Source organism: Syzygium oleosum, unplaced genomic scaffold (genome assembly GCF_021117445.2).
Source record: "Syzygium oleosum isolate NSW1041296 unplaced genomic scaffold, Sole_v2.1 Sole_v2.25, whole genome shotgun sequence".
NCBI classification, from domain to species: domain Eukaryota; kingdom Viridiplantae; phylum Streptophyta; class Magnoliopsida; order Myrtales; family Myrtaceae; genus Syzygium; species Syzygium oleosum.
In genome coordinates, this window is record NW_026607509.1 from 1,277,139 (window position 1) to 1,299,698 (window position 22,560).

General features: G+C 44.6%; 3 protein-coding genes across 3 annotated transcripts; all 3 read left to right on the top strand.

Moving 5' to 3' along the window:
- The first annotated feature begins 1,992 nt into the window (after positions 1 to 1,992).
- On the top strand, positions 1,993 to 6,473 carry LOC115674666 (receptor protein kinase-like protein ZAR1). The gene is made up of 2 exons (XM_030597130.1): positions 1,993 to 3,630; positions 5,531 to 6,473. Exons 1-2 carry the CDS (start codon positions 2,271 to 2,273, stop codon positions 6,172 to 6,174), a joined length of 2,004 nt encoding a protein of 667 aa, XP_030452990.1. The 5' UTR covers positions 1,993 to 2,270; the 3' UTR covers positions 6,175 to 6,473.
- Positions 6,474 to 13,499: 7,026 nt separating this feature from the next.
- Positions 13,500 to 17,099, top strand: LOC115674555 (transcription factor bHLH130). Its single transcript, XM_030596965.2, has 6 exons — positions 13,500 to 14,397; positions 15,600 to 15,937; positions 16,023 to 16,193; positions 16,410 to 16,475; positions 16,555 to 16,623; positions 16,717 to 17,099. Exons 1-6 carry the CDS (start codon positions 13,908 to 13,910, stop codon positions 16,783 to 16,785), a joined length of 1,203 nt encoding a protein of 400 aa, XP_030452825.1. The 5' UTR covers positions 13,500 to 13,907; the 3' UTR covers positions 16,786 to 17,099.
- A 1,943-nt stretch (positions 17,100 to 19,042) lies between these two features.
- On the top strand, positions 19,043 to 21,873 carry LOC115674852 (ras-related protein RABA4d). The gene is made up of 2 exons (XM_030597369.2): positions 19,043 to 19,621; positions 21,314 to 21,873. The coding sequence occupies exons 1-2, from the start codon at positions 19,395 to 19,397 to the stop codon at positions 21,750 to 21,752; spliced, it is 666 nt and encodes a 221-aa protein (XP_030453229.1). The 5' UTR covers positions 19,043 to 19,394; the 3' UTR covers positions 21,753 to 21,873.
- Positions 21,874 to 22,560: the final 687 nt, after the last annotated feature.

Genomic DNA, 22,560 nt, shown 5'->3' on the forward strand with positions numbered 1-22,560 from the left:
ATGGCCTAATTTCCTAAAAAATCCCAACTTTATGTCAAGTCCTAAATTTGTCCCGAGCTTTTTTTTATCTCAAAAAAAATTTCGAACTTTAGGTTCAGTCCCAAATTTGTCTCGAATTTTTTTTTGTCTCAGAAAAAACCCAAAATTTTAAGTCCAGTTCCAAATCTGCCCCAAATTTTGTTTTGTGTAAAAAAAACACAAAAATTCAATTTATTTTAAAAAATATATCCCCATGATCCAGTCTCAACTTGACGTGGCACTTTCACGTCGATAACAAGTCCACATCAGCAAAGTAATGGGGCTTCTTTTTAGACAAAGAAAAATTCGGGGCAAATTTGGACCGATTGGGCTTTTTTTAAAATTAATTTTTTTTTGGGGTGTATTTGTTATCATCTCTAACTTTCATATCCTAAAACGGTTTTATTTTGTAGAATTTCAACAATTTTTATTGGGTTGGACTTGTTATCAAAGTGGAAATGCGACGTTGGTATGTACTTATCGCCCCATTACTTTGCTGATGTGGACTTGTTATCAACGTGAAAGTGCCACGTCAAGTTGAAACTGGATCATGGGGGTATATTTTTGAAAATAAATTGAAATTTGCTGATTTTTTTTTACACAAAACAAAATTCGGGATAGATTTGGGACTGAACTTAAAGTTTGGGGTTTTTTTTTTTAGACAAAAGAAAGTTCAGGGCAGATTTGGGACTTGACCTAAAGTTGGAGGTTTTTTTAGGGAATTCACCCCCTTATTTAATTAAATCAACTTCAAAATGGGTAAAATATTAATATTCCTTTTTCAATGAACAAAAAACGGGTGGAGAGAGAGCAACCAGCATGGCCAATCCTCAAAGATCCATGCGTTTGTTTGTTTGTTTGTTTTCTTATTTTTAATTTTTTTAAGGATTTGATGTCTCACAAATTTCAAAGGAAAAGAAGTGGGTAAAAAAGCGAGTGGCCAATTTATACGAGACGGGCGATTGGATTACGGAGGAATGCTAGGGGCCTTTTGGCCAACTTAAAAGGAGTATCGGGTGATCTATGTCCACGGGGAGGCTAAAGTTTTTTTTTTTTTTTTTTATGACCCAGGTCACCCCCGCACGGCTGATAGCCGGGAGGTAAACCCTGGGGGCGACACGTGCTAGCCACCACACACGTACACCGGTTAAGTCACCCTGCGGTACCCGGGATTCGAACACTCAACCTTTTGCGAGAGAAAGAGTGCGCGCTCCAGCAGCGCCACCCAGTCGGGTGGTCGGGGAGGCTAAAGTTTGTGCCGATTGAATTGTAAAAGCCCAAAAAATAGAGTCTTTCCCTTCTAATTGGCTCTCTGGGTCGTCTCGTTCCTTTTCGGATTTGTTGTGTTTAGATGCTAATGGTCGTGGCTCTCCTATTTTTGTCAAAATTTGGAACGTTATAATTTAATGCGTGACTGGCGGGACTGGGCCATTCACGTTCGGACATTCCTTAATATGGAAATGGCGAGATGACGTGAAAGAGGAAATGACCGAGACTCGACGGCATATAATACGACCCAGGTACAATACAACCCAAAAATGTCAATGTTGAAACCAGGCTCATTTCGGGAACAACTCCATCGTCAAACTGTCCCGTTCCAAAAAATGGAGGTTGTTTTTAAGATCCCACCATCGCCAACGTCTCTTCCTGCGTCTGTTGGCTTTACCCCCGAAAGATGCACGGGACAACAACGCACCCTCTGCCCTCGGTCCACGGGCAGATCTCTTTTTCCTTGTCCTGTTTCCATTTCTTCTTCTCCTGTTTTATATTCGACAGAGTTTGAATGCGTTTAATTTAATCTCTCAGGAGAGATTTAATAAGGGCGATCCCGGACAGGAAACGGAAGCACCCCCCCACTCGCTCACACGCTCACGCTGCGGGAGAGTATACTGTACAGGTCACTGCTCCTCCTGGTCACGAGAATTCAAACTTGAGAGACAGAGCTCAAGCACCCCCCACGTTCTCTTTCCCTCTCTGCCCACCTCGTAATCCACCAAATCTCTAATTACAAGTTCAAATCCAAGCACTACCCTCCAAATCCTCGCTCCTCGCACTCCACCCTCCTCCTCCCTTCCTCTTCTTCTTCTTCTTCTTCGCGTTCACGAGACTTCTTCTTCGTCTCTTCCCCTGTTTTTGCTCTCTCTCTCTCTCTCTATCTCTGCAACTCCTCGTTGCACCCAAAAACACCACATGCATGGACCATTAACAAATTGATCTCTCTTTCTCTCCCACCCTTTATCAAGTGCGACAGGATGCCATCCTCAACAATGCCCGCATTGCCACTCCGTCTCCCCGTCTCTTTGCTCCTCCTCTGCTTCCTCTGCTTCCTCTCTCCGCCGTCCGCCTCCGCGCTCACCCCCGACGGCCTCTCCCTCCTCGCCCTCAAGGCCGCCGTCGCCTCCGACCCGACCCGCGCACTATCCTCCTGGTCCGAGTCCGACCGTAGCCCCTGCCGCTGGACCGGCGTCGCCTGCGCCCGCGGCCGGGTCGCCTCCCTCTTCCTCGCTGGCAAGAACCTCTCCGGCTACATCCCCTCCGAGCTCGGTCTCCTGGGCTCGCTCAAGCGGCTCAACCTCGCCGGCAACGACTTCTCCAAGCCCATCCCCTCCCGCCTCTTCAATGCCACCTCCCTCTTCTCTCTCGACCTCTCCCGAAACTCGCTCTCCGGTCCGGTCCCGACCCAGATCAAGAACCTCCGCAACCTCACCCACTTGGACCTGTCCTCCAACTCGCTCAACGGGTCGCTCCCCGAAGCGCTTGCCGAGCTCGGGAGCCTCTCCGGGACGCTGAACCTGTCGTACAACTGGTTCTCCGGCGAGGTCCCGGCGTCGTACGGCCAGTTCCCGGTGATGGTGAGCTTGGACCTGGGGCACAACAACCTCACCGGCAAGATACCCCAGGTGGGCTCGCTGCTGAACCAGGGCCCCACGGCGTTCGCCGGGAACCCGGGGCTCTGTGGGTTCCCGCTCTCGGCGCAGTGCCCGGAGGCGCAGGATCCGAGGGCGTCTGGGCCGGAGGACCCCGAGGGCCCCAAAACGAACCGCTTTCACAGCACGCTAGCCGGCGACGATGGGATGCCTCAGAAGAGGAGAAATTCGCTCGTGATACCGGTTCTTTCCGGGCTCACAGTGATCGCGGGGGTGGTTTTCGCGTCGGTGTGGTTCGTCCGGAGTAAACGCGGGAGGTTCGGGAGAGACGAGACGGGGAAGGAGAAGGCGGCGGTGATGGTGGAGGAAGCGGCAGAGCTGGAAGGGCAAAAGGGTAAGTTCGTGGTCCTGGACGAGGGGTTCGATATGGAATTGGAGGACTTGCTGCGGGCGTCGGCCTACGTGGTAGGGAAGAGCCGGAGTGGGATCGTGTACAAGGTGGTGGTCGGACGAGGCAGCAGTGGCGGAGGCTCCGCGGCTGCGGCGGGGCAGGCAGTGGCCGTGAGGAGGCTGAGCGAGGGCGACGCGGCATGGCGGTTCAAGGAGTTCGAGTCCGAGGTGGAGGGGATCGGTCGGGTGAACCACCCGAACGTCGTCCGGCTGAGAGCTTACTACTACGCCAGCGACGAGAAGTTGCTGGTCTCCGACTTCATTCGCAACGGGTGCTTGCACTCCGCATTGCACGGTAACCTTCCTCCGCACCTGCTCTCCACATTTTCATGGCGTTTCTTGCTTGGGTACGACTCACGTGGATGTTTTCGTTTTCCGCATTTTAATTTAGCACAATTACATCACTTTGTGGATCTTCTGCACATGATGCTGCTCAAGCTAAACTAAGTCAAAATTGCTTTGCCTAGGACTGTTCGATTCCGACTCAGAGTCCACGGATGAATATTGGTTATACCTTAGAGCACGAGTGAGCCCACCCGTTATGCTCTGTTAATTGTGGTGGGCTTGCTGCGCAGCTAGCGTTAGAATATTTAAATATTAAATCAAGTATTCATTTAACAACTTTTAATAGAGTTGGAGCGGTTTCACAAAAATTTTACATGATATCTTGAACTTTTAGAACAAATATACAGTTGGGTGTCGACATTAGCATTTCTACCGATGGTTGTGGTTTCTGAAGCATGTAATGGATGAAGGGTTGTCGTTGCTGCAAAATTTCACTCGGGAAACTTGTATAAGAAAATATCGGATCGGCTTATTCCTGCTAGTACCTTGGAAGACCACGTTATCAGAGTTAGGTGCTTCTTTTGTATCTTTTTATCAGTAGAAATGGTGTGGCCTCAGTCCTTTAACCTGCATCTGCTGTGGTCTCTCGCGATGGTTGTTTGACAATCTGTGTTTAATGGCATGCCCATAGCTCTCAATCTCAATGTGTATATGTCCGTTAGAAAAGGCTAGTTATTTCATGTCATGATGTTGGAGAATCTTAATTTTTGTGACAGCATTCTTTGGCACCTTGTGTCAAGCTCCAACTTGCACACGGACAACATTAAATGTCTTCCGAGTGAAACGCCAGTCGTATTCTTTTGCTTTCGTCTAAACAAGCATGCCCATAGCTCTCAATTTCAATGTGTATATGTCCGTTAGAAAAGGCCAGTTATTTCATGTCATGATGTTGGAGAATCTTAGTTTTTGCGACAGCATTCTTTGGCACCTTGTGTCAAGCTCCAACTTGCACACGGACAACATTAAATGTCTTTGGAGTGAAACGCCAGTCGTACCCTTTTGCTTTCATCTAAACAAGATTGCCGAGTTCAAGAGGCCATCTGCCTCCACTTCCTTTGACTGTTTGCTCCACCTAAATAACACGATGGTAATATCAATTCGTTCTCTGTGTTTTCTGTTGCTCTTAAGACATAAAAAGCTCAAGCCTCTTCTGGTAAAATGGGAATCACCGAACTCATTTTTCACCTCAGCGTAGGGTCAGGCTTTTGCTGGTGGCGACAATTATAAAAGTTCACATGCATGATTTGTCTCTCCCTTCATTTGTGTCCCTAAAGCACCTTCCTGAAATTCTACTGACCTTGGTTGATGCCTGTATCGAATTTTGTTTGTAAGTGATGATGCCGTCACATGCCATTGACTTTCATCTGGGCATAGCTAAAGATGCCAACTTTGTGAAACCAAAGATGCCGTCTTGTGATCATGTTCTTTTGGATCTAGCCAAAATTTGCGTGCCTTTATGTTTATGGTGCCTTTCTGGCTTCTCTCTCTGTGGACTTGAGCGAATCGTCCATTTCCTGTCCGTTCATGATTGTTTTCGAGCACCCAACAGCTTGCCTGCCACCTTCAAAAAATTTAAAGCAGGTTGCTGTTGTCCTCGCTGAGTGTTGAATGTGGATGACCCACTCGCTGCACACGCACCTACCATCACAAGTGAGGAAGACGGACGGGGCATGTGCTCAGCACTACTAATTTGCGCGTAACAACGAGTTGCTGCACACAACCGGTCTGAAACGCATAGCATTGTATCTGTTTGTCGTGCAGTTGCATGTTAATTTCCGCTGGTAGTCATTTTTTGATAAATGTCTCAAGGTTGTAATAGAACCTTAGCTGCTGCTACGATTTTTCGACAGGGGAACCATCTAAGAGTTCACCGCCGTTATCGTGGGCGTTGAGACTAAAGATTGCTCAAGGAACTGCGAGGGGCTTAGCGTACATACACGAGCACAGTCCTCGGAAGTATGTCCACAGGAACCTGAAATCCACGAAGATCCTCCTCGATGATGAATTCCAGCCTTACATATCCGGATTCGGTCTCAGTCGTCTTATCTCGGGGACTCCAGGATTCACTGCCTCATCGTCCAAGAAGCACAGCTCTAATAACCAAACCGTCTTAAGCTCCGCAATGGAGCTGAAGATGACAGCTCCCTCGGTCGCTTACTTGGCGCCCGAGGCCCGGGTATCCGGCACCAAGGTCACCCAGAAGTGCGACGTGTACTCCTTCGGCATCGTGCTGATGGAGATCCTGACAGGGCAGATGCCGGACGCGGGGCCCGAGAACGATGGGAAGGGCCTGGAGAGCCTCGTGAGGAAAGTGTTCCGGGAGGAGCGACCCATGTCCGAGATAATAGACCCGGACCTCCTGCACGAGGTCCATGCGAAGAAGCAAGTTGTCGCCGCATTTCATGTCGCGCTGAATTGCACGGAGCTCGACCCGGAGCTGCGTCCTCGGATGAGGACGGTCTCTGAGAGCCTGGACCGCATAAAGGTCCGCTGACGGCTCGGGAGATGAAAGTGAAGCTGCGGAGCTTCGTTTCGAGTTCCCAAAGAAGCATTTTGTAAAATCATCAGTGCTCTCTTCCTATGGTTTGTAAAATCTGTAGCTGGACTTTCCTTATGGTGGAGGGTTTTTAACCCGTAGAAGAAGTGTCGTGGTTCAATCTTAGGTTGACTTGACCTTGAAGTGATATTTTGTTGCGGGTCTTCTGCAGATTTAATCAGCAGCGTTTTTGTGGGCTCCTGGTCCTGCTTTCTTTGAGCAAACGTTGGCATGAATAGAATTTGTATCTTATTTTTCACTTCTATCTTCTTATTTATTTTGGGGTATTATCCTGAACTTTGGCCTGATGTAAAATGTGATTTCTAAATTTTTGATTTTTTCAATATAATCCTTGGACTTTTGGTATGTATTTATTTGAGTCCCTAAACTATATTGTATTATCATTTCATTAATTCAAGTTCAGGACAACATTGAATATTTTCACAAATTCCATGGACTAAATTGAACATGAATCAAAAGTCCAAAGATCATACTGCACAGCGAAATTAAGTTCAGGAGTCATATCGAACAAATTAAAAATTCAGGGATCACGTTGTCAGGTTAAAGTTCAAAAAGCAATTTATGTCGATTTTTTCATTTATTTTCGATCGAGAAAATTCGACTATTTCTTGACCTATAGGACGAGAGGTCAATGGTCGCTCCAGGCGCATGTCCACGTGGACGGGGCCGGGTCAACCAGACGACGACAGCTCAACCATAACGGGACCCACGACTTTCGGGCGGCTGTTCTCGCGATTCTTCACCGTTTCGAATTTTGAAATCCACCGAATCCGACACGACTAAACATGCCACATCGGTCGTCGACTCCCGAGCCCCAACCTCTCCCTCTTCGTCTCGGCCATGGCGGGAAGTGGCCCAAGCGACATTTATGGGCTTGTGCGCCGCCGAGCTGCTTCGCGGGCCTCCTAAGTGGGCCGGGCCCATTGAATGTGGATGGGCCTGAAGAAGCGGGCCCGGAAAGAGCGGGCGTAAAAGAGGCCGTCGTCTTTTTTGTGCTTTTTAGGGCCTTTTTCATTTCTATTTTTCCTCTTGTGTTTCTTTTTTTTTTTGGGGGAGGGGGGTTAAATAAAAAGAGGGCCTCACGTGTCCCGCTTCGCATCCGCACAAACCCGTAGACCCAAAGACCTTCCCTTAACAAAAATGGGGATTTTCTCCTTTCCTCCCGTCTCTTTTCCTAATGGGTTTTCATTAAATATCCGCGCGGAAAAAATCATAAAAAAAAAACCATTTATTCCGTATCATATTGTAAACAGCATGTTAAAAAAATGGGGATTTTTTTCTCTTATTAAACACGATTAACGATAATGATCTTCGTATCGGTGTTGGCACCAAGCATCGTGCCCGTTCGATTCGTTTTTGGGGGGCCGTTTAATGACGGTGCGGTGCCGCAACGCAGTGGTCCAAGATCCGGGGGCGGGGGCGGCAGGGGACCACTCGGGGGCCCCCGATTAAAGCAGATCTTAATAAAGTGCGAGCTGTAGTTTTAGTTGTTGATTAGCGACATAAGTTAAGCGAGCTTAATCAAATCGAGAAGCATTAAGTAATAATTAAATAAGAAAGAGTGACAAGGACTGCCATCTTTGTTCCTTACCAAGAAAGGGACAGCATTTACTTTTGGTTTTGTCCGCATCCGAGGATCGGTCCCCGCAAAACGGAAGGATGCGCTCGTGTCAACGCGAACCTTTTCTCTTCTTTTTTTTTTATTCTTTAATTTTTTTAAATTTCCTTTTAACTAGGATTATTGTAATTCGCTTTCCCTGTTGGGATGCGGAATAATGTGTGGTATTTATTTTTTTTCGAGAATAAAAATGAAAAGATTTTTTGTCCGTTTAACTTGGGGGGATCCAAAGCTTTGATTAGGAAGGGACATGATATGCTTGTTTTTCATGTGGAATTCGATTCTAAGCTTCGGAGGTGGAGCATATTCTGGTTGGTTTTGTGCTTTTAGTGGGGTCTGCTAGGGGGAACCAAGAGGAGGAAGTCGATTCCCTTTTTAAGGTACGGAATTCCTGCTCGTTGTTGCCCGATTTGTGCCGTCTAGAACGACATTGACCTAACCAAAGATTTTGTCGAGTGATAGTTTCAACGCTTTCGCGAAGAGCGAACGATTTGGGCAAAATATTTTCTTAAAAATAATCGTTTATATCGTTCGAAATAATTAGTCAATAAAAACTAATTTCATTGTCGACAATAATTTATGTTTAAATATTCTCATGGACGATGATAATATTTTTCCGTTTATTTATTTTTATAAGCAATGCAAGAGATCATTTTTTTAAAAAAATTATTTTCTAAATCATTCATTTTCCAAAAAGCAGATATACATTTACTTTGAAAAAGGGTTGGTCTATAGTTGCTATACTTCATTCGAACTATCAGCTTGTAATGGTAGGAAAATACATAAAGATGCTGCTACATTAGCCAGTAAAATGCGCTCCTGGCTACAATCACGAGAAATCCTAAGACTTGCGGCCCGCGAGAGCCCGAGGAAGATGGGAAAAAGAAAAAGGGGGGAAAATGCTATTCACACAATTGTTATTAAAATCGAGATACCATAATGTAAATCGAAATTTTAAAATTTATGAAGAGTGGATTGAATCGTAAATAACCTAATACGGCATAAAATGCCGCGAAAGACTTGTGTTCTATGAAAAGAAATATTAACTTCAAGCATATATGATGATTCTTGCGCGCAAACATTACTCGCAAATCTTTACATTCATTTTATTCACTTCTGCATCATAAAGCGCGTAATTTACGTTCGAGCACTCTGTAACCATCAAAATATAGCACATCCCAAAATACAACCCAAAAAAAAAAAACTGAATCGCTCGAATCGAGAGATTAATATCACATCTACTATTCACAAATTGAATCCCCAAATTAATGGTTTTTTTTTTTGTCAAATGGAAATTAACTCGATTAACCTAATGAATTCGCATTGCTCGGACAAAGAAATCTCGTTCGAATTATAAAAATTGGAAATAACGGGGGGGAGGGGCCAAACGACCGATTCCGATGACCAAAGGGTTCGCACGTGAGTCCGTTCACGAGACGAAGAGGGAAGGCGGGGTGGGGGTACGTGATCTTCTCAAAACGACGGCCGAAAAGCAAGAAAACGACGGGCGGGAATCGGGTGCGGCGTGAATCGGGTACCCTCTCTCTCTCTCTCTCTCTCTCTCTCTACTCACAGGATTAAAGGGATCGAAGCGTGCGACGTCATCGGCATATGCGATGAATTGGCCGCTATGCCGGTACCCCTTTTGTCGGCTTTATGCCCCTTATCCACGCACCGGGCATCGATTCCTTTACATCGCAGCACCGCACGGCACGCCACTCGAGGCCGCACACTTTCAAACCCCTTCCCTAGCCGCCTAAAGCTTTGAAGCCTCCCCCCGTTTCTTCTTCGATCTTCTCCATTTGCTGCTTGGTCAACTGCCCACATGCGCGGCGGCTTAAGTGTTGGGAGTAAATCGGTCGGTTGAGTGCGGCCGGTCGACAGGAAAGACCCGATTCTTTATCGACGGAAATGTCAACATGGGGGCGGTTAAGTGTCGGAACGAGGGTGCGCTGTTACCGTCATGGCGGTGGACTCGATGCAACAGTCAAGCAGTGGAGATACCATGTTAAGATTTTGTGGGACCGCTACTAACTGTTCTAAAAGCTTAAGCTGTTAGATGAAGACGTAGTTTAATATTTTAAACATTCTATCATTCTCCCTTACGCTTAGTCTAATCTTTCTGCTAAGTACTAAGAGTGGACATATATAATTGGGGAGGCAAATGGGGCCCGGTAAAATTTAAATTCAAGACCGCCTATTCTGATACTATATGAGATGTCATGGAGCCATTGCCAATCATTCTAAAAGATTAAGCTGTTAGATAAATGCATATTTTAATATTCCGTCACTCGCCCTCGCACTTAGTTTAGTCCTTTTGACCTAGTACTAAGCGCAAATTATTTAACATGGGAGGCAAATGGGGCTTAGATAACTTTGAATTCAGGATTTCCTGATATCATGTGAGATTTTGTGAGACCACTGTCAATTTTTCTAAAAATGTAAACTGTTAGATTAAGAAGTAGTTTAATATCAAATTATTCTAACATTCCCCTTCACGCTTAGTTTGGTCTTTTTTTTTTTGGCCTAGTACTAAGCGTGTAAATATTTTAGTGGAGAGGCTAATATGGGCCTGAAAAGATTTGAATTTAGAATATCCTTCTCTAATTCCATGTGACATTTTGGTTGGACCATTACCAACTATTCTTAAAACTTAAGCAATCAGATGAATACGCGGTTTAATATTTAAGTATTCTAAAAGATGAACCATCGATAATCGCCCAGGTTGTGGGGTCGATTTAACTGTCGATAATTGTCAAGGTAGTAGAGTCAATGTCGTCGTCAAGCAGCTATTGAGTAGTGGAGTCGGTGTAATCGTCAAGCAACTGTCGAGTAGTGGAGTCGGTGTGACTTTGTAAGGTCCCTTCAATCAATCACATAATTCAATGTTATTTATAAATTTATCTTTATCTTTACTTTATCGCAATTTAAATAACTGGCTGTGATTGCCTCCAATCTTCGTAGTTTTAGATTCCTTGTTTTTTTTTTTTGTAACCGAAGTGTCCGGGCCAGCTTGCGCGCACCTCGACTATTCTTCGGGGGAGACTAGCACAGCAACCCACCGCTATGGCCCCCCACTTAAATCACAAGTGCTCAGCTGGGGAATTGAACCTAGGACCAGTGCGCCTAACCACACAAATCCAAGTACGCCCTAACCAACTGAGCTACCCATGGGTGGGTGCTTTAGATTCCTTGTTCATTTACTTTCCCGTCCAAAATCAATAAATGACCATTCAGTGTATATTCGAAAGGTATTTCATCGTCGATTCAATTTAGGCGAAATATCCTTCTGGGTATATTCGAAAGGTATTGCCTCATTGATTCAATTTCGGCAAAGCATCTTTTCGGCATGCCTGTTGGGACGCATTTTGTTGATTCAAGAAGATTACAATGGCAAGATCAGAAAATCAACATGAGTGCGACAATGTTGCTTACAACAACAACCCATTACCAGTTTTACCACAAACTGGTAATGAGGTTGTGCGCATTATGAGTCATAACCAACAAGGAGATGTTGATCTTCTAAGGCATCACTTTGAATATCAGTTAAAGGATATTGCTCCAATTCCAACATGGTGTCTACCATGAGAAGATTGCTCGAAGATCAACAAAATGAAATGGCTAATTACATGGTGAGTTACATGGCGGATGTGATCAAGCCAATTGTCATTAATGTTGCAAATGATGCTCTATCGAGGCTGGGATAATCCAATCAACCACTATTATTCCAAGTCAATCTAGTGGTAATAGGGTATGTTCCTAGTCTCTCTTCGTTAATTGATGTTGGTCAAACTACTCAAAATGGAATTAATAATCTGGCAAACCAAAATGACTGACAAAATGGACCAATGCCAATTGTTGAAAATATAAGGCCAATTGGTGTGCTTGTGCCACTTAGGAGGGCGAATATACTAATTGCAAGACAACATCATCGCCTAGGGGGCAAGATGATCAGCCAAATCCACAATTGAACCCATAATAAATTGTCAAAGATATTCGACAACAATAGGGGTTAGACTAGGGTGTTATCATTCCCATTTATAAGAAACCACATCTTGAATGAGTCAATAATTGGCATTTTCCAAGAAGCTTTAGAACCCCTAACTTGGCCATTCTTATCGGCAAATATGAACAATCGACCATCTAATACATTTGTCGATTTATAGCCTAGTGTGGGGAAGCGGGGACAAAGGAATTTTTAAGACTTAGGTTATTTTATTTGTTTCTGTCGAAAGCTACTTACAGTACACTAACTTACTACCCCATTTTGTGGGAAATTGGACTAAGATGGAAAGACAATTCTATTTTTAATTTTATAAAGACGAAAGGTATAATTACCCAACAAGCCATAAACCTACTATATTTGTGTCAATTCGATTCTAAACCTTAATTTAGTCATAAACCTTTTGACGATTTGCTAATATAGTCTATTCAACCAATTATGACTGTAATTTGTGACGTGGATGCCGGTCATCCTACGTGGCATAACCATCCGACGGCCGGTGTGCCACGTAGGATGACCGGCGCTGACGTGAACAATTTTTACAATTTTTAAAAATATATTTTTAATTTTTTTACAATTTTTAGGTTTTCTTTTTCCTTTCTTTTTTTTTCCTTCTTCCTTCGCCGATCGTTGGCTTTTGTGATGGCCGGCGACCGACCATAGGCGAGGACCAACCTCGCCTGCCGGGCGAGGCTTGCCTTTGTAAGGGCGAGGTCGCTGAGGCTAGTGAGGTCGGCCCTTGGGTATGGCTGGTCGCCAGCCATCAAGGAGGATGAAGGGAAAAAAAAAAGAAAGAAAAGAAAAGAAAAAGAATTTAAATAATTGCAAAAATTGTCTATGTTAGTGCAGCGATGGTGAGGGGATGGCCATCAGGGGTCGCTGGTCCCGTTTTTTGGTATTATTTTTAAAATTTTATTATGTAATAATTTATTTTTAAAATTAGATTTGGACCAAACTAATATCGTTTTGGCCTTATATTCCATGTTTTAACCACTTCATTACCACGTAAGAGTGATAAAATAATAAAAAAAGTCGCGTCAGCATTTTCCGTTAAGTTGGGCGGAGTTAACGGAATGATTTGATTGTATCGATTTGACAAGTTTTATGACTTAAATGCTCTTTTTGAAAGTTGTGGGACTCAATTAGATAAATTTTAAGACTTTTAGTGCATTTATAGAAGGAAGAAAATGATAAGAAGAGGAAAGCGAAGCGAGAGATGCACAGTACTAATTCATTCATTCAAGTGCCGTAATACATGTAAGTGAAATGTATCTCAGGTATTCATTTTGGAATTCTAATCCACAAGACGAACCTTTTACTAGAAACGACCTGCGAAACAAATCATGGTCGGTAATTTTTCTTTTGACAAGGGAAATAAAGTGAAAAATGGGTGAGTTTCGATGGATAGCGACATTCTTTAATTTTGACTCTCGGGAATTCGGGGGCGCCCTCCTTCTGACTGGACTTGCCATTAATGGAAAGGAGCCAGATAACCATCGCCTCTGTCTCTCTCTCTGTCTCTCACGCTGAAATCTTCCCTCCCCCACGCCGCGAGATCTTCCCTTTGCTTTTGGCGCTTTTCCAAAGCTCCCATTCTCATTCCGACCCTCCACCGCTTTTAAACTCCTCCTCCTCCTCCTCCTCTCTCTTCGATTCCACGGCACAGCACAGCACGGTCTCTGTCCGATCATCAATCAGCTCACGCTCACGCTCCCGGTCTCCGTCTCCCCTGCCCTGGGGTTCCTTCCTCCTGAAGATCTTATCCTCATCCCGCTTAGAAATCAAGCTACCGATCCCCACCCTCCCAAAGATTTCCCCCGAGGAAAGCGAGATAAAAGTTCCCTGGGGAATTTCTGCATCATCGCAGCGCAGCGAGGCGACCCGGGTATATACAATCATTCCCCCAGCATCTCGCCACTGTTATATCTGCCCCCCGTGTCCGCAACAAGTTCCGAAGAAGAAACAGAGAGAGAGAGAGAGAGAGAGAGAGAGAGAGGGAGAGCGAGAGAGAGAGAGAGAGAGAGGAGGAGAGGTTGTTTGTTTCTCTACATGGATTCGAGTAGCCATCAGAACTACACCCAGAGTCAACCGTCGAGTTACGGGCTGCTCCGTTTCCGCACGGCTCCGACCTCGCTCCTCGAGAATTTCGCTGACGGTGGAGGGAGCAAGCCCGGCTTGTCCGAAGGATATGAGGCGGACAAGTTCAGCTCCAGGTTCTTGAGTTACGTCGGCGGCAACGGCCGCGAGTCGGGTTCCCCGGCTCTCCAGTTCTTCGACCAGAAGCCTCCTCCGCCCTCGACGGCGGCGGAGGCGGCGGCGGTCGGGAGCTACGCGAACTCGCCGCGCGGTGGGTACCCTCTGCCGCCTCATTACCCGAGGCAGGGTTCCGGGATGAGCTCTTCCGCCATGGATAGCTCGTATGGCGTGCTGAGCACAATGGCGGCGGATCGCCACGCCCAGGTGAAGCCTGGCGATTCTAGTATCGCGAGGCAGGCTAGCTCTCCTCCTGGACTCTTCTCTGATCTTTCCGCTCAAAATGGTAAAAGTGCGGTTCCCTTTTTCTTTTGCCTTTTCCTTGTACGAAGTGGAGGACAATTAGTGGCAACTTTGTTAAGGTTTCGTTACGTGGAAAGCATGGTAGGTCTCAAAAGTGCAAGCAACGCGAGGTGATAACATAACTCTAATTGCATTAGAGGTTTCGGGCATATATCGGGAAAGCTGCTTACGGCTCATTCATGACCAAGTTTTCCAAAATTTTGCGACAGCAAGTTCTGGACATAGTTTAGGAGAATGTTGTACTAAAGTTTAACATGTTGATCTGGGAGCATTGGAAACCCCTTTCCTCCTTCTCTGGTCTGTATTAGGTACTTTTAGCTTATGCTATTTAGGTGCCTCCACCGTTCTTCTATCTGAAATGGTTCCTAAGGAAGCGAAGACATGACTAATACACGCTTTCCTCTTGCTCATGTCAAATAGCTTACCCTTCAGTGGATGACAGGAAGTAGTTCTTCTTGACTTGGGAGTTAGGAGAGTGACTTGAGACTACTAGACACAGCTTTTTATTCAACTTGACACAGTTGATGGCAGCACGATGTGTTACTAGATGTTTTAGAAGACTGGCCAGGTAAAAGAAGATTATTTTGAATCGAGTGTAGCAAGTGAAAGTTCAAGAGCAACGTCAGTATTGTTTGTTGATTGTAATTTCTAATTCTATTTTCTTCGTATCATGATGCTTTGTCATTTCTTTCCTGAGTTCCTCGTGATGTAATTTCTTGTCATCATAGTTATTCTAGTACGAACTGGGAAATACCTCGGGTTACTAAGATTAACACAGAATAAATTATTCGATCACGAAGCAATATTACCGAACAATTAGCGAGACATGCAATCTCCAGATTCATGTTGTTCAAGATCAATCTGAAGAAAAAGGAAAAGGAATTATGGAATGAGGGGTTTCAAGTTTGTACTAAGTTCATTAATCAGAATTTATTAGCTCGTGCAAGTGAATAACATTGGTTTTTACCAACATATGTGTCATGTCCAGTTTCTTACAGGCTATGCATTAAGAGAGAGATTTTCTGGCCCTAGTTAAGAAAATTGTCAGTATAATGAAATGTTTCCTTTTTTTTGTAGGATGTCGTAGGTGACGAAAGTCTATGCTATCATTTTGAATTACATTAAGATTCTTGCAAAAGGAGCACTACTTAGAACTGAGTGTAGAAAGTTTCTCAAACTTTGCAGGTTTTGCTGCAATGAGAGGTACTACAAACTATAGAGTGGGGAATGGAGTCGATGGAGAAGCAAGTCCATCAAGAAACAAGTTGAACGGTCAGATGAGCTTCTCATCTGGGTTATCTTGTTCCTTGGGGATGTTGTCACAGATTTCAGAACTTGGAAGTGAAAGCTTTGGAGCACAGAGTCCTGATGATTCAAAAATAGGGATTGGCAGTGGCAATAGCCGGTTTCACGGCTCTGGATATCTATTCAATTCTTGGAGTGATTCCTCAAATTTCTCACAGAATTTTATTGGCCTGAAGAGAGATGAAGAAAATGGTCTGAAAAAATTTTCCAGTGATCAGGCAAGATTTGACATGCTGGATATTGTTTGTTTATCCTTTGTTGCTTATCCAAAATGATATCTGAATGTTGGTATTTTTAAATCAGAATGGGAATCCAGGTAATCAGGTTCACCTGCTGTCCCATCATATGAGCTTGCCGAAGACTTCATCAGAGATGGCTGCTGTAGAGAAGTTCCTGCAATTCCAAGATTCCGTGCCATGTAAAATCAGAGCAAAGCGGGGTTGTGCCACTCATCCTCGAAGTATTGCTGAAAGGGTAAAGTTCATTCAATGTCCCGGACCTTCTATATCTTCTTAACTGAGTTTGTCTCAAGTCTTGACCTGAAGACTGAAGTTGCACGTGTCTTGATTTCCTGGTGCTGAAACTTACATCAGTTTTGCAGTTGATGAACTTATGCTACTATAGAATTTAATATGTTTCCGAAGTTCTTGGCGTGTGAATTACACGGTTGTTAACATTTAAATAGTCCAGGTGCGAAGGACACGGATAAGCGAAAGAATGAGAAAATTGCAGGAGCTGGTGCCGAATATGGACAAGGTAGAAATTTTCTACGAATGGGTTACTGATGAAATTATCGTGTTGCAGAACTCATGAAACTCTGATCTTTTCTTGGCAGCAAACAAACACAGCCGATATGCTAGATCTGGCTGTTGAGTACATTAAGGACCTGCAGAAACAGTTTAAGGTAATGAAGAACGATTTGATTATGGAGCTGTGACTTGGCATTTCCTTGAGAGCGCTTTGATACTGACTCGTGACCACGTATCTCCTTTTGCAGATACTTAGCGAAAACCGAGCAAATTGCAAATGCTTAAGTATACAGAAGCCATCCAACCAAATCGTTTGACGTTCTTCTGGAGTGTAAAGATAGAGAAAAAGTAGGAAAGTAGATTTCTTTTCATACCGTACTGGAAACAAAAATGCAGGAAGGAGCGCAAGATAGTTCCTTTTCCTACTATTGTATTCTAAGAATGCTTGCCAAAGTGCCTCCTTAAATGTTTTTGAATTTGTTAGCTAACAGAGCTTCAGAGGTCCAAGATAAGAAGATGGCACAGCTTGTCTTAGATTTACTGCTAAGTAATGGAAACTCTGGTTCGACTTAGTTGTGCCCTTGATCATGTTTTATTTGAATGGTAAGTTCCTATAGATTGCTCAGTGCAATGGAAGGCTAGTTATTCAATGAAGCCATTTCAATTGCTGTCTGAATCACTGGGAATCCGCAGCCGGGCAGATCCGGGCCGCAGGCATAGCATAGGTACTCACGAGCCATTGGATACAATTAGCCAAAATCTGCCTGTCGCATAGCTTGCTTGCCTCTTAAATGAGCCCCGTGTCTGTGCATTTCGCTGAGAAGGCCATTGAATGCTATCGATTATTTACCTGAATGCACCAGTGATCTGCTATTTCAGAGGGGAAGGTTGCCCCGCATGATAAATTTTTTCAGTCTCCTTTGGGTGGAAAAAACCGTTTAGATGGAATTTCACCTCAGAAAAGATGTCACTTAGAATTTGGAGAGTGATGGGCGTGATGTACATGGACTGGAGGTGATCATGGTCCGGACAAGGCCTAACGGGCGGTTCGAAGAGCAAGCTAGGCGAGAGCTCGAGCAACCAGTTTTCTTGTCGATCCCGATCTATCCAACTCGGTCCCCTTGAGATCGTCCAGGGCCAAATGGCCGAAAGAACAATGTCCAGATTCCGGGTCCATTCGTTAGGTCTAACAATAACTGAAGGCCGGAATGGCATTTGGATTTCGAGATTAGATAAGCATGGAGTGCGCACCACCGCGGAAGCATAAGTCCTGTTGCATGTTGGTCCTCATCTCTCGACGTTGGGGCGTGACAACTTTTCTTATAAAGGAGGAGTTGACGGAGACTCCGCCCCTTGTCAATCATCTAAAGCTACGGTTCAAGCCACTTTCATCTATCAAAGCATGAAGCCACGTACCAAAAATTAACTATTGATCTCGGAGTATCCAATGCCATATTAACCCGGTACGCAAGTCACGTGCCACCGATGCGGGATCCAAGTCCCGTGCTTTTAAAATTAGGATCGCAATAATCTACCACGCTCCGCGGTAGCAAAGACAGAAATAAAACACCAAAGGGCGATTTCGCCTAGGGATTAGCCGAAAATGCTAGTGTGTTACCAGCCCAACATGTGCGTTGGGACCGCGGAGCGTGATGAATTGTTATGATCCTTATTGTAAGGCATGGGACTTGTGGGTTACGCATTGACAGTATCAAATTTGTGATATGTGGTTGATGCGCTCTCCCAACTCAATAGCTAGTTTTCAGGACACGATTCATCTAATAGGTTATATGAAGTATATATTATCAGATAGGGATAATGACATAAACAGTCCCTGAACTTTGGCTCAAAGTGCAATTTGGTCCCTAAACGTTTGATTTGTTTAACATAGTCCCTGAACTTTAGCTTAACGTTCAATGTGGTCCCTGAATTTTTGATACATATTCGATATAGTCCCTGAACTATACGAAAATATTCAAAATTATCGTTGAACTTAAATTAATGGAAGGACTACATTGAACATTTTCATATGGCTCGAGGACTAAATCGAATATGTATAAAAAGTTTGAGGATGACACTGAACAAATTATAAGTTCAAGGACCATATTGCACATTAGATTAAAATTCAGGGATTACATTGAACAAATTAAAAATTCAGGGACCAAATTGCACATTTAACCAAAGTTTAGGGACTGTTTGTGTTATTTTCCCTATCCGATATATAAATACAATTAATCTTCGCCGCACAGATTTATAATATGCTACACAAATCACCTTCCTCGCCATTGATATAAGCGATCTCGCTTTTCACGACTAATCATACATCTAGATCATGGTGATAAAAACCAACTTGTTTGAAAAAATAAAACAACAATTTACAATCTGTGCACCGTACAAAAAGCCCTGTAATGTATAGATATTCCCAGGGAAAAGCGACAGCTCAATCATACACCGTCGGCTGCCTTGATCGGTCCAAAACCTCAGCTAGACATCACCGCACCCAAACATTTCCTCGGACCGAGAGAAACCGTTAAGGGGGACCCGCATTGGCCGTTGGTCCTCTCTCTCTCTCTCTCTCTCAAAGTTCACAACTTTCTTCCTCCATTGCACTTCCCATCTTGTCCCAATCTCGAGCTCCCATGTCCGAGACGTCGCGACACCAATTCCCGCACCAGACATTTCTCCACAACCTCCTCTCCGAATCATCCGCATCGCGAGCTCGCCCAGACCCATCAGCCGAGAGAAAAATTCCTGATCAAATCGGTCGATGGACGCGACCCCGGAAGCAAATCCGATCCGCCACCAGCTTCGTCAGCACCTGATCAGTGATCCGGTTCGCTCCGGCTAGGGTCTCGTAGCTCCCCTTCGATAACGCAGCGAAGGCGACGGGCGGGCGGCGGACTTTTTTTTGGGGGGGGGTTAGAGGATGTCTAATCTGTATGGAGATTACAACCAGAAGATCGATTACGTGTTCAAGATCGTGCTGATCGGGGACTCCGCGGTGGGGAAGTCCCAGCTCCTGGCCCGGTTCGCGAGGAACGAGTTCAGCGTCGAGTCGAAGGCCACCATCGGGGTCGAGTTCCAGACGAAGACGCTCGTGATCGATCACAAGACGGTGAAGGCCCAGATATGGGACACCGCGGGTCAAGAGCGGTGAGGACGCACGCCTTCCACATTCACTTATGACCTCTCTCTCTCTCTCTCTGGATTTGAATCTTTTCTTGCATACCCGTTTAGAAGAAACATTAATCTGTGATGTGTCCTGCTTTGTGCTTATGTATCCTGTTTGGAAATGCTGGTCATATGTTTTAGCCCAGAATAGATGGGAGGTGACGGGATCGGAGAAAGTGTCAGCATTTTTTGCCGGCCTGAGGTCGAAGCAATGTTCACTAGTTTTTAGTCCTCTGGATTTCTGCTGTACGACGTTTAGGCCGTGAAGATGAATAGGAAAAGCGAGCGTTGTTCTTGCTCTGATTCCCCCGAAAGAATGGGAAATATTGGCGAGCAACCAGATATGCTCAATGAAAAAGGATTTGGTGGTGGCTTGGTGAACATGAAATAGCACATCTCCAATTGTAGATGGTAACCGGTGGCATTCGAGCCTCCTAACCTGTTATCTACCTTCTCGATTGGGATGGGACTCGTCGTTCTGGCCCTCTGGGGCGATTCTGAACTAGTTAACGGGGAAAGGACTCTCATGATCTCCGATCTCCATTTGCATGAGACGTGCTGCAATTTCTGTCTAAATCCCGTAGATGTAAGAGATCATCGGCCTTTTTTTCCTTTAAATAAGACCGGATGTTCTCTAAGAGAAATTTTTTATCGCATTGCCGGGTGAAAGTCCGGATTTGGGACTATGGCTGCCGTTCAGGCATTTGGTTTGGCTTTATTATGATGAGTCCGTTGTCTTCACAAGATTTTTCCATAGGTGGTGCATCTCATTTTCCTCTGTAGCTAACAGTCTCATGAACATTTGTTGCAATTATATTTTGTCCGATGGAACTTCCAACTTGCCCAAGCACAATCCATCGACTTGCCTCAAGATGTTCCTCTGGTGCTCCGATCATAATCCTTAAGCGATATCTCTTCATTTGGAATTGGCTTGTCCATGGAACGAGAGGTGATTCCTAGTCCAGTTGCAGACTTGCAGTCGCATTTGTCCTAAACCACAATGTCTCGTCTGCTGTCATTTGGAACTTTGGATCAGCTAAATCAAGCTATAGGAAATTTGTATCTCCTAGTACTACAGTTCGATTTTTGTTAGGGACAAGCATCAGAAGACACCGAGATCTCCAAAAGCGAGCACTGACATACTAACATTGCCATGGCATCCCTTTTAGTTTTAGTTGTTAGGGAAGAAGCATTCTGATTCCGAGCTTGGGAGAAATCAGGACGGCACACCATTACGGAGATTGATCAATTCGGAATTCATCCAGCAGGACATGTTTATTTGATTGGTAGATGATTTAATGTGATCGAGTTAGTCCTTCAAGTCTGCAACCTGCCTATGCGAGATAAAACCTTAGTCCTACATCCATTCATTGAAGAGTTAATCATTGAGGGGTAGATACCCCTTAAGAGGAGCCTAAAGGAGTCTGAAGGCCTGTCGTGGCATTTGTTCAACTTCTCTAATGAAGTTCATCTAGGACTTGGATACTCTGCGCTGTCATTAGCATTAGATTAGCATGTTATGCGCGGGAGCCGTTCTAAGCTTCCACTGGTTTCCTTTAGTCCCGAATTGAACATTATGAACTCTGTTGCGGCGATAACCCTAGCCTGACACAAGAAGTTTAAGTCATTTGTCATTCGTTGTTCATGGCGTTTTGGTGATCTATGCTTCCGCAGGTACCGAGCAGTGACGAGTGCATACTACAGAGGTGCTGTTGGGGCGATGTTGGTATATGACATGACCAAGCGCCAATCTTTCGACCACATGACTAGGTGGCTGGAGGAACTGAGAGGTCATGCTGATAAGAATATCGTCATCATGCTCGTCGGCAACAAGTCCGACTTGGGCAGCCTACGGGCTGTCCCGACCGAAGACGCCCAAGAGTTTGCCCAGAGAGAGAGCTTATTCTTTATGGAGACATCGGCTCTCGAAGCAACCAACGTCGAACCCGCATTCCTGACGGTTTTGACAGAGATATACCGGATCATTTCCAAGAAGACCCTTAATGCTAGCGATGAATCGGATCCTGGTCTGCTTAAAGGGACGAAGATTATAGTCCCTGGACAGGATGCAGATGCCAGCGGAGGAAGGGGCGGGTGCTGCATGTCGTCCTAATCTTCTTCTTGAGATTATATTTCTTTTCGGCAAGATAATCTTTCGATCGACATTTACTTTAGAATTCCGTCCTTTGTATGTATTAGCCTTCTTGTATTATTTAGCATTGGTACTTCTCATCTTCGCTTAGTGTACCGGCGAAACGATTTTTGCAGAGAAAGGGTAGCTGATGAAATTAAGGCATGAGACTGAAACTCCAGGTTTTTTGTGGTACTAACCAGAAAAACGATTGGATCGCGCAAGTTCCTTTACGATCAAGTTTGATGGAATCCTTAGTACATAGTTTTAATGGCTTATCTTGAAGATCACGTCCTCCTTTACGGTGTCCTCCATGGGAGTACGAAAATCTTCAACATAGTTTCTGTGCCTTGTCCACTCATCATTGTCGTTTTAGTTTAATTTCTTATAGCATCCTCCTGTCATCTTAGGCGGAAGATTAAGGATCGTGTAGTATGATTAGGTAGTCCTACCTTGGGACTAATTATTTTCTTCTGGGAGGATAGGAGATGTGGATAGAGCTTGACGAAATTGAAGAAGAGAATCAGAAGGTGTTTCGCACGAATTGGATTCGGCAACGAAATATCTTTTACCGAAAAACGTTCGTCGATTTTATTAGAGGAGACAAATTCTGTGGCGATTCCGAACATAAAATATCACAGGTTAACTTTACTTCAAACGGAACTGTACGTATACAAATTCTAGATAGCAAATGCCTCACATTAATTGCGACCACTAAGATCATTCGCAAAATAACCGAGCAACGGATGTTGAAAAGCTTTGAGATGTCTTAATTACACGAAGGAGTTTT